This window comes from Corella eumyota, chromosome 5 (assembly GCF_963082875.1).
Source record: "Corella eumyota chromosome 5, kaCorEumy4.1, whole genome shotgun sequence".
Lineage (NCBI taxonomy): Eukaryota > Metazoa > Chordata > Ascidiacea > Phlebobranchia > Corellidae > Corella > Corella eumyota.
Window position 1 is genome coordinate 2,118,496 of NC_137494.1, and position 12,419 is coordinate 2,130,914.

The window sequence follows — 12,419 nt, forward strand, 5'->3', positions numbered from 1 at the left end:
ATGATTTACTTTCACAAAAATAAACTAAGAGTCAGTTAGTTAACGTTTACCAACCTTTTTGCGGTTAAAATTTTTGTTTTGCGCCATATTTTCTTTTCCTTTGTAAAAAACGTGACTAAATATTCGTAATGTAATAATTTTGATAGTATGATGTAATAGTGGCATATAAATGTTACTTTTTAGGTTTTTTTGATTGTTATTTATTTATTTTTACATATTATATTCCAGATTTTTAAGGAATTATTGTAAATACTGCAGTTTAATGCAGTTAGTTTTATTGATTTAAAATGAATTGAAAGTATTTAATTTCAATCAAAATGTCTTCGAAATATCGTTCGAATGAACCTCGGAGAAATGTGACTGTACAACCCCCAGCATGGACAGAGTATTTGTCATGTAATCTCTGCAATAAGGAATTTAACTTAAATGATCGGCAACCTTACAGTCTCGGATGTGGACATACTTTTTGTAAAAGTTGTTTAAATCGAATGAAGCATCCTCAATGCCCTTTCGATCAGTTTAACACAGAATGTACCATGGACGAACTTCCGGTCAATTTCGCATTTCTTCAATTAATTGGAAGCGATGAGGAGAGAAAAGATTTAAGATTTATGCGAGATGATTCAGTTCGTTTTCATGGCAGTCAAAATTACTTTCAAAATTCAACCAAGTTGATTGAAAATCTAGCTCTCCAACTACAAGGAGATAAAAACAAGGAGCTCTCACGACCGATGCAAAGAAAATTAGTTTTGCTTCTCCACTGCCAACTAGTGGAGGAAGAGGGAAGAAAAAGAGCACTAAGAGTTGTAAGAGCATTAGGAGAAAGAACAGCAACTGAATTAATTTTACTGCATCAGAACCCAACAACTTTATCGGCGAGTTTATGGGCTGCTGTGAGAAGCAGAGGTTGTCAGTTCTTAGGACCTGCAATGCAGGAGGAAGCACTGAAACTCATCCATCTTGCTCTGGAAGATGGTTCAGAGTTGTCACGAAAAGTTTTAGTTCAACTTGCTGTGAAGAATCTACAGACACAATTCACACAAGCCTCTAAAACGAGTATCGGCCATGTCGTTCAATTACTCTACAGAGCTTCATGTTTTGTTGTGACAAAGCGCGACAGTGATTCATCTCTTATGAAGTTAAAAGAGGAGTTTTTAAGCTATGACGAACTACGGAAAGAACATGATTCTCAAGTTGTGCAAATTGCAAGAGAAGCAGGATTAAGAATTGCTCCAGATCAGTGGAGTGCTTTATTATATGGGGATCAAGCTCATAAATCATACATGCAGTCTATAATTGATAGACTGCAAAGTGGTATGCTGTTTAGTCAATGTATCGATGACTTAAAATCTGCTTTACTTAGATCTGGAGACCCTGGAACTTTAAATTATCTGGTTCAACATTTTAAACTCTTATCAGATATCAATCCAGAGTCATTAGTGCCTAACTGGGAAAGTCTTGAGAAGTATTTAGTCGCCGCTGAAATTGTTGTTAAGAGTTTGGTTGATTTTACAAAGAATCATAATCATTGGATGTGGCAATGTCAGGATGCTGTGCAACAAACTACAAAGTACAAGACGTCGATGTGTAGAGATAGCAAAAACAAAGGTATGTGCCCACGTGGAAATTCATGTACGTTTGCACACTCTGATGAAGAGTTGCAACTCTACAGAAATCGAAGAAAAAAGGGAGGCCCATTTAACATCAATTTTCACAATGAATTACCAAATGATTTAAGCCCAACTGAGGAGAACAATGCAACCTCATCTCCTGTTAAGGCTAAGCCCCATGGTTCCAATAATGCTGATTCGACATTGTGTAGTTCCTGTCAGTGTGCTACTCCATCTCAAAATGCGATTTATAACCAAGAAACCAAACAACATCCAAGTTCATTAAATTTACCCTCACGAGAGTTTAACTATAATCCACCTATGAAAAATTCCCAACAAACAAATGTTTCAATACAAGCCCCTCCTTCTATGTTACCACAGTCACCAGTACTGGTTCAACAACCACAGTATATTCACCATAACCAGGTGGTTTATAACCAAAAACCAACAGTTGCATATGAACCTTTACAACCAATAATTCCAAACAACCAGCAGCAACATTACAACTATTCTGTGCACCATATTAACCAGCAAAACAACCAGCAGTCCATACCACCAGCTAGACCACAGATGGTTCAAGCAAACCATTATGTGCAACCACAGCAAATCCAAATAAAACCACAACATGGTTATGCATCGCAACCAGTTATCCAGGACCAAAGTGGACATCATCAACAACAATATACTTACATAACACCAGTTCAACAAGTGCAACCAATGCAACAGGTTCAACAAGTGCAACAGGTTCAACAAGTGCAACAGGTTCAACAAGTACAGCAGGTTCAACAAGTACAACAGGTTCAACATACCAATTCTGATATACATGAACCAGTGTTGCTACAGCCGATACATCAGATGCCAGTTCGCTATCAAAATATGCTGATAACACCACAACCCCAAATTTATCAAGCTCAGCAACCTGTTTTGCATAACCAAATGCAAACTCAACCTGGTATGGGTCAAAGTAGTTCTGGCTACATTGTTGCAGCAGATGATAATACTAAATCACATTCATATCAACAATACCATCTTCAAAGTGTTAACCCATCTCTAGAAGAGCTTAGAACCCGGAAATATGAAGTCATTAATAAACTGGTCCAGAAAAGAATTGTAGCACCAAATAATGGTTCTGTTGTTGTGTTGCCACAGGATAATAACATAAAACAAAGCAACAACATTTCTAACCACGACAATCATCAACATGTTTACCAAACAATTGAAGTGCCAAGCAGTTCATTTTTCTCACAAAGTTCAACTGAAAGGTCAGGCCACGATAGAAGTTATGATTTATGGAGTGGAGCCACTTGTATACCATCCCTGAGTCACAGTTTGTTGCTCTCTAAAGGTGGAAGTGGACGCAATAGTCCGACTGGGATCGATGTCATGTCTGGATTAGATACACGGACTGCTCAGGTTGCCGCTAACAACAGAAGCTTAAAGGCATCATCAAGTTCCAGTGGACCACGAACACAATCAATTTCTGAAAGTATTTTAACAAATGTTAGCATTGTATCACAAGATGATGAATTTCATTCTATTCCAGACCAAAGAATTGTGAGCAAATATGGTCCAATAGCCCGTACAGTTCGTTCTAAAACAACATCAGCTATTCCAGAACAAGTTACAGCAAATGGAAATGGAGAAACTTATCAATTTGCGTCAGATGTCAATAAAAATAAGTCGAAGTTCGGACGGGAACCGCAGACAGTGCCGTCAGTTTGTACGGAAGTTGCATCAGCAAGTGTTGAAACGTTGCAAAACCCTCGGAATGTGAATAAGGGATCCGAGCTGGTGTTATCAGGAAGTTATACAAGTTCAACGAAAGCGCAGAATGAGACACAACTTCCACAATCGGAAATTCTGGCAGAAACAGAAGATCTTTATCTTGCAATGGAACTGCAACAAATAGAAATTGATATTCAACAGAAGTTGCAGAAACAAGTAAACGAAAAGCCGACTTATGTAATATAAAATTTGTTTAAATATGTAGATTAATTTTTTTGTGATTTTGTGATTATGATGTTACATTTTTCGTCCTTCTAAAATCAGTTTCGTGTTTTAATTTTTTTTTGTTGCATAAGGTTTTAGGTAAATTATCTATAACTTGCCGCTTGATGGTTTTAAATCTTATAATTATCAAAAAAATCCACTTTAAATTTAGATTTGTGCTCTTTATTTAAAAATTAGAATGAATACTAAGTATTTTCAAATTCGAATTAAGTTGCCTTTTTTTTAATCCAGTTTTGTAAATTTCAATCGGTTGAAATGTTTACTTTAAGAATTAATACTCTAATAGTTTTCTGTATTCTATGTTTGAAATGTTTATTTAATTCTTTAAATTATACTTAACATTGTCTAATAAATAACAATAATTCGTAATTACAGTAAATGTAAAATTATTTTCCCAAATAATCCATTTTTAAGGGATTGAAAAGTATGTTTAATACATTTACTAGAAAAAATTTGAATTTTTGAATTGAAAAAGCATAATTTAAATTCAAGTGTACGACTATTTTAGCAAATGTGGCTTATTAATGTAGCATGTGTTTTTTTTAACAACAATTTGACCCTCTGAGTGTAAAAATTAGTGAATATTTTGTTGTATATATCTGTACTGTGTACATAGCTGATTTTCGCTTTATTATTAGGTCTTGCATAATAATTTTTTGCTTTGTTCTACATGACTTTCTATTTTTTTTATCAGTTGTTGTGAAATGCTCTTTCTTTAAAGTTCATTTTATGATATTTTAGCAGATATTGCCTTTCTATATTTTTGTTTAAAATTTTCTAGAGAAAGTTAACTCTTTTTAAAAATGTTTTTATATAAATTAAATAGGAAAAATGGTTTATTCTTTCCTGAGCTTTTGCTTTTACTTGTTGTGTTTATTGCTATAATATGTAGGGGTGTATACCTTGTACTGCATGTATTATGTTACTTTAATTGAGAAATATTTGATAATATTAAAAAAGTCCAATTTATTTAATTGTTCCTTGAATATATCGTCTGTTTTGACACTGATTTTTAAGTTCCAAAAAAACTAAGTCTTTGTAACACGTAATTCTGTTAAGCTTAACACACTGTTAATAATTTTAGATAATTAAAGTTGATAAAAAGTTCTGTAAAAATGTCACAAATTGGAACTCCTGACACTGCATCAACTCCGAGTCCAAATCGTCGAACTTTTCACAGATCGGAGACTAGTTGGACGGATGATATTCCAGAATGTAAGTTATCAGATATCGGAAAAGCAACTAATGTAATGTATCTTGCTGATGGGAGGGTAACTGAAGCTTATGCTTTTGAAGATCATGCTTTTAATTTTGCGTAAGTATTAAAATTCAGTGTTTAATTTTAAAATTTAATATCAAGTAGACTGGTTTAAGTTTTTATTTATTGCGGTTTTCTGGTTTAGCTTTGATAAAATCTGTATAGAATAAAGCTTTGTGGACGATATGTATATGTATGTTCAAATTATAGGCCTAATATAAATAAAACTGTCACTTGAGGTGTCGGATAAATTACTACAAGCAAGCTACAACTATATTCAGTAATTAAAATCCTGACCATCATACCTAATGATTTTAAACTTTTTAAGTCTAAACAATGTGGTTTTTATTTTTTTTTCCAATGTTATATTTCTTTTCTTTAATGTCATATTGTTTCAATGCTAAATTTACTAAAATATTACCATGTTTCCAAATAGATTGGATCATAATTGTTACCTGTATGGAGTTTTTGATGGTCATGATGGAACTAGAGCTGCACATTTTGCTGCTCAGCGACTTCCAGCTGAGTTACTTTTAGGTAGACTTTGATTTTTTTTTTTTTTTATTTTTAAAAAGAATTTTTTTTAAATTTTTAAAAATGTGAAATATCAAAATTGTTTTTGTGAATTTACTAAGTGTATGTTAAGACTTGAAAATATAAGATTACTTATCACAGTTTTTAGAAAATATATATTTTCTAAACATAGTTTTATTTTTATACAATTTTTAAAAATGTAGTTTGTTGTATAATTTTAGGTCAACTAACACCTCATGTAAATGCTGCTTCAATGAAGAAGATTCTGCAACAAGCTTTCAGCGTTGTCGAACGAGGCTTCTTTGAGTCTATTGATACACAACTTGCTCAGAAAACTCATTTACAATCACAGGTAAAAAAAATACTAAAAAAATAAAGGTTTTTAAAAGACAACTTTGCAATAGTGTTTTTTTTTTCTTGTTTGTAACTGTAAAGATTTAAATCACTTGCAATCTAAATATTTGGTTTGTTATTATAAATTGATTTATATTTAGAAGTTTTATGGTAAACATTTAAAATTTTCCCACAAACTTTTGTAAATGTTATCTTGAATAAAAACATAACATTAGTTTGAACCATTGTGGTTAGAATTGTTTTTTTTATTAAATTTTTATACTTTAATTAAATAACAAATACAGGCCTATACAAAAATTTGCTTTACTATTGAATAATTTATATTATATTTTAGGCCCTTACTTACATTACTACCTTAATATATAAATATGTAGCCCCAAATTTTTGTTTAACTAGGCCTACTTAATATATATAAAGGTTTTACCTCTAAAAAAATTCTACTTTGTTAAGTTGCCTGAAAGGTTGCCACCTGACATAGCAGAGAAACATTACCCGTCGTTAGTTCAACAAATTAAGATTTTAAACGATGCAATAAAAGGAGGGACCACTGCTGTTGTGGCACTTATAGTCAACGATGATCTTTATGTTGCAAATGTTGGAGACAGTAGAGCATTGTTATGTCAGAAAAACCAACTTGGCCAATTAGAAGTAAGTTATTTTTGTTTTGTTTTTCAAATCACAAATAAGTGTTTTATTAATGCAAGCTCTTTTTGTTCCTAATTTTTTAACATTCTAAAAGTATTTACTTTTTGATATTTAGCTGAATAACTTTGAGTTATTTTTTTAACATTTTATCTATTTTTGTATATTTTTAAACAATTACCTATTAATTTACTGTTATAAGGTAAACCAAATCACAGTCAATCATGATATAAATAATGACCAAGAACTTGCAAGACTTTCTCATCTTGGTTTGAATGTGGAAAAAATATTAGAGAGGGGAAAACTAGGTGAAATAGATTTAATTTTTTATAAGCTATTTAAAATGTGTTCTTATTGTAAAATTGAAAATAGTTTTTAATGTTGTATAGTTGTATCATTAATTCAGTTTTGTACAAAGCTAGTCTGCCAAATTAAAGAAAAATGGGATTTAAAAAAATCTTAGCATTATTTTTTATATAGTCGGTTTAAAATTGTTTCTTATTTGTTTTTGTTATAGCCTTTATAAATACTTAAATTTATTATACAATGCTGTTTTTTTAGCCTGCAATTTTAAATTATTATCTAAAAAAGATTGAAGTTAGCTATACAAAAATAAAATAGAATTTTTTTTGTTATTTTTTCCCTTTTATTTTAATTTAGGTATGAACGAATGTACTCGTTGTATTGGAGATTATACAGTAAAGGGAGGATACAAGGAAAAGGAAATGTTAAAAAGTGCAACAAGTGAACCAGTGATTGCTACTCCCGATGTGTTTGGTGGTATTCACTTATCCGATGTAAACGGTAATTATTAAGATTTTTATGCAGTTGTAAGATGTTTATTTAAATGGTATTTTAAACTGTATAATAATGCAATGAAAAACTGACGAAACCAATTGTCATGGGCATTTCATTTATGCAACTGTTAAAATTTGTTACATATTTGCTCCTTTAACAATTTTGAATTTAGTCACTGTTTAGTATTTCTTGCATCTAACAACTTTCAAGTAAAAGACAAGAGATTTTTATAAGTAAAGGAAGTCTATAGCCAGCCAGCCCTACAGTCAGGATTTTGATTGTTGTAATATGGTCGCAACCCTCAACTAATATTTGCCCGCGATAATTTACCTGCACATCACTTGAGTCATTTTTTTTTTGTAGGCCTATAAATTAGACATACATTTATATATATCGTCCACTATGCTCCACTATATATAAATTTATAAATATTGTTACTTTTATTTCCTTACATTTATAGGTAACAAAAAAGGCTAAATAGCTGTAATAAAACTCAATATAAAATTTATTATTGTTTAAAGAGGGATTTCTTGTACTAATGTCGGATGATGTTTACAAATCACTTGAGCAAGGAACAGGAACGAAACATGCAAACGAAGACATTGCTGCCATGATTTCACACGAGCTTTTATACAAGAACACAATTGAAGGTAAAATTGTTTGTTTCCAAGTACAAAAAAAAACATTTTTTTTTTAAAAAGTTGTGTTACCATTCTGTTTTAAAATGTTCGTAGTAATTTTAAGTAGTAAGGTATTTATATTTTTCAAGGAAAAAGGAAACTCTATAGTATAAAAGGCATTTAGTTACTATTTTAAATCTTCGTTCTATTTTATTGTAGTCTTATTTATTATTTTCATCTTATATTTTTTATTTTTAATTTGGATTTTTGATGTAGGTGTAGCACAAAATATTATTGACAAAATTGCTCATTTACACCGAAAGGGGTATGGGAAAACTCCCTTCTTTAGTAGGGGTGATATTACCCTTATTGTGCGCAATATTAACCACCCAATTGGGACAAATGCCTTGCCTGATATTACCCCACCTTTAGCTGGTAATAAAAAATAAAATAATTTTTCTTTATTAAATTTAGTAATTTAGTTGTTTTCATTAAATTTTATTCCTATTTTACCTTAAATGTTTTTTAGATTTCATTAAAGTTTACTTTTTCAGATATGTCAGGAAGACATCCAGTATCAGTTCCTTACAACAAGCGAAACTCGTCTGAATTTATGCCAACCGACCAAATCCCAATCATGGGAAAACCCCCTGTTACCCTTTCTCTTGTGATCCCCCATCAGCACAACTCTAACGAGGGGGTCCCAGGGTTACATACAGGGTTAATGGAGGGTAAATCGAGTGACCCAGCCTCTGATGACACCCCGACAAATATTTTAGTTGGGAAAACTCAAATGTCGCCGAGTATTGTGTTAAACGTTGATGAAGGTTTGTATTACAGAAGCGATCAACATGAGTCGATGCAGTTAGACTCTGACAACAAGGTTGCTCCTTATATTAGTTTTGCAAGTTTTAATGATGAAGCATGGGAGCAGTTACAAGCTAGAAAGAAAAATGCGCTTTCGAAAGGTTGAAAAGAACTTGAAAATATAGATAAGCTAGTTGATTAAACCAATAACCTTTTGTGTAGAACTACTGTATCAATGGATACAGTTTACTTGCCAAGAGTAGAAGTTTTTAAAAAGCAAAATTAATAAATAATACAATATTTTGGTAAAGAGAGAACCTGGTATTTTACTTTTTTAAGGACCTATATTTTCTTCTATCTGCACTTATTTTAACACATTTTAAAACAAAATTTTAGTTGATAATCATGTGTTGTTAAAATTAATAAAATAATGCTTCTTTAAAACATGTATTGCTTTTTATGTGCCTTACAACTACATTTGTTTTCTAAAAATTTAAAAATGTTAAATTTGAAGGTAGAATAATAGAATACAGTTTTGAGTAGTTTCTCAAGTCTTATTTTCAAATTTATTTATTTTTTGCTCGTTTGGCGAGTTTTATTAAACTGTTAAATGTTTCTTATAGTTGAAACTGTATTTATTAAACAATCCCACGTGTGAGGATAAACTGGAATTTTTGGCAACTGTAGAAAAAAAATTTGGCAGCTCTGACATTTTTCGTTGTTATAAACAAAAATTTAAAAAATCTCCTAAAAGTGTTTTTTCGTGAAATTCAGTGTAAAAAAATAACGATGAATTCAGATGAAATGAAGAATCAGGCAAAATATATTTGGGACAGATTAGAGGACCTGGCTCAGAGCGATCCAGACGGTTATAAGAAGTTTATCGACAACCAAATGAAAGAACGGGAGGTTTATATGTCAAACCCTGAACCACATTTTTGCTTTGTGTCTAAAGACGAGGTAACCAAACGAATTCAATTAAAATCTTTTAATTTTGCTTTGTTATGTAAAAAATTAGTGTTGTATAAAATTTATAATTTTTATTGGATCTTCGTACGTCTTTAATTGTTAATGGCTGTTTGTAATTAAAAATCTTGCATTTAAGAATGACTTGAACTGTTTTGTAAATGTCTGTGGTTGGAAAAGAATTCCATATCCAGAAAATGATACGGAACCTTTAAAACTATTTGGTGGAATAAAACAAAAATACAAGAAAACAAAAGGTACAAAATTAAAAAAAAGGAATAATTTTGTTATTTTATTTAACAAAGTTTTAAACATTCAAACTCTTTATAGATTCTGAAGAATATTTAACAATAGCTGTAGCAGCCAATGACAAAGTTTTAAATGAAATAACAGCATCAACCTTTGATAAACACGATCTCACCAATTTAATAATTGAATTCATTGAACATCAACTTAAGGTTATCATAAATTCAATTTTTTAATACATCTTGAATTAATGTAACCATTTTTTATGTTACTAATATTTAAACCCAGTAATTATTTTTTCTAGGTGAAATTAAATAAAAAATACACCTTATATAAGGAGTTATATAAAGGTGATGTACCTGCTGACCCTAAAAAGTTATTCATCACTAAAAAATCTGATGTTTCGGAAGATGATATAATGAAAATGGCGGAAGATTTAAAGTCGGGAAAAGATATTTTGTCTTCTCCGGAATCTTTGTTAAAAAATTTGTCCTCAAATGTAGATGAAAATATTGGGAATGATTCTGAGAAAGATTTTGTGAAATCATTTATTGGAAAAGACGAAAATTCTAACAAAAAATTGATTGAAGAAATAAGTAAGATTGTAAAAAAATTCCCAACTTTAATGTGGTATCTATAAAATTTACTGGATGGAACCAAAACCGATTTTAACTATTGAAATTTTATTTATATCATTAATTCTTTTCCTGGAAATTTTCTACATTTTTATAATTACTTGAAAAAATATTTTGTTCTAGAAGCCCCTTTACCTACCCCAACCTACACTTTGACTCAAGATGAAAACCAAATTGTTTTAAAAATTTATCTACCATTAGTTTCAAAAACTGCAGATTGTGATTTGGATATTACTCAGGTAATTTTAATTTTTTTTGATCTCTATTAAACCTTTAATTATAAATGCTAATCTCTTATTTTATGGACTATATGTTATTAAAGTATGTCTAGTTATAATACAAATTACTTTGCTTTTTTTAGAATAATTTGGAGCTCACAGTACCTGAGAAATATTATCTAAATATTGATTTTCCTCAAACAATTGACGATGAAAATGCTTCAGCAAAATTTAACAAAAAAACTAAATATTTAATTTTAACACTGCCCATTGCTAAATAATAACAAACAACACAAAAAAAAGAACTTATTTTTGTACAACTTATAATGGGGGGGGGGGGGGTTTAAATTATATTAATAATTTTTTTGCTGGTTTTCAAGATATTGACATCATATTATATTTTCTTCGAAAAAGAAGTATATGGGGTTCTAAAAAAAAACAGTAATTTAAAAATTATGCAACTTTTTATGTTTATTTTTTGTTAATTATTATTTTAGTGATTTATTTTTACAGTATAATATATTTTTGATATATATTCCTGTAGGCTATAACATAAGCTAATTCAATGCTAAGCATAAACATAGGGAAAAAAGTAAACATTTTAACGTTCTAGCTTGTATCTAAGTTTACAACTAAACACTTTTAAGGCCGTTTTACACAAACTAGTGAGCTAACCTGGGGTATGAATCATATAATGCTCCCATCCACGGGATTGTTGGACTCCTAAATTTCGCCACTCACTTTCCGACATTAAATGCTGTTTAGGAATCATTCTAGCTAAAACTCGGGGCATAAAAACGTGCCTAGATATTTATTGAAACGGGTGTTAGAAATTTTAATTTTTTTTTGTACATAAATTCATCCTTGATGTGGGATGGCCGAATGCGCGACTTAAACATAGAGTAACAACTGTTTCCCCGACCCAGTCTCGAGTTGCCTGTGGCAGTTTAGGATATTATAGACTATAATTGACCGATAAATATACTGCTGATTAAGTGCTAGTTTTGCAGAAGTTCATATCGTTTACAGCGCCCCCCGCTACAGCATGAGAAAAGTAGGGATTGAACCCACGAACTCATGTGGTGTAGCAAGTGTTTCTTACCACCACACCATGCTGCCTGTATTTCGTAAACTTAGCCTTAACGTTATACAAATTAGACATTGCGGTTGTAAAATTATGTAAAGTTTCACGATTACCTGTATTCAAAAGAACTGTCGGAATATTTAGTTGAATAAATAATTTGGTTTTGGATGTTGCTAATAATGCGTAGGCTTGCTATCGATTCTTCAATTTCCATTAGAACGTGTCGTTTCCCGGTCGTTGGCTGATTCGTGTTATATATACACAAATTATGTGTTTTATAACGCAAAAATGTACAAGTCAATGTATCTTTTCTAGTCTTAAGATATTGAATAATTTTATATAAGGCCGTTTAAACATAGGATAACGAAGGATTCCTTGTTTGGAGAAAGTTTTGGCGCGAAAACACGTCGTATGCTATTTCACTTATCCTCGATAACTAGGATTTTCTAAATATTTTGTACAAGCCTAAAGTTTAAAAGCCATAATTAAAATTAGCACAACGGTCTTGTTTTATTTATATGACTATGTAATTTATAGCTTTTAATGCACACAACATTAATACAGATAAGGATTTTATTGTAAAGATTACTATTTAAAAAAAGATTACTATTTTAAAACTTTTAAATTGGTTTTGTTC

General features: G+C 30.8%; 2 protein-coding genes and 1 pseudogene across 2 annotated transcripts; 2 read left to right on the plus strand and 1 right to left on the minus strand.

Annotated features, from left to right (window-relative positions):
* Positions 1-236: 236 nt before the first annotated feature.
* Positions 237-9,093, plus strand: LOC145751973 (uncharacterized). Its single transcript, XM_082568147.1, has 10 exons — positions 237-1,813; positions 4,762-4,935; positions 5,315-5,415; positions 5,634-5,764; positions 6,217-6,414; positions 6,611-6,716; positions 7,069-7,212; positions 7,728-7,856; positions 8,103-8,261; positions 8,381-9,093. Exons 1-10 carry the CDS (start codon positions 318-320, stop codon positions 8,797-8,799), a joined length of 3,057 nt encoding a protein of 1,018 aa, XP_082424273.1. The 5' UTR covers positions 237-317; the 3' UTR covers positions 8,800-9,093.
* A 308-nt stretch (positions 9,094-9,401) lies between these two features.
* LOC145752977 (PIH1 domain-containing protein 2-like) lies at positions 9,402-11,003 on the plus strand. The gene is made up of 6 exons (XM_082569355.1): positions 9,402-9,593; positions 9,739-9,856; positions 9,930-10,057; positions 10,150-10,441; positions 10,604-10,719; positions 10,842-11,003. Exons 1-6 carry the CDS (start codon positions 9,423-9,425, stop codon positions 10,977-10,979), a joined length of 963 nt encoding a protein of 320 aa, XP_082425481.1. The 5' UTR covers positions 9,402-9,422; the 3' UTR covers positions 10,980-11,003.
* A 70-nt stretch (positions 11,004-11,073) lies between these two features.
* Positions 11,074-11,996, minus strand: LOC145752573 (cyclin-dependent kinases regulatory subunit pseudogene; annotated as a pseudogene).
* Positions 11,997-12,419: the final 423 nt, after the last annotated feature.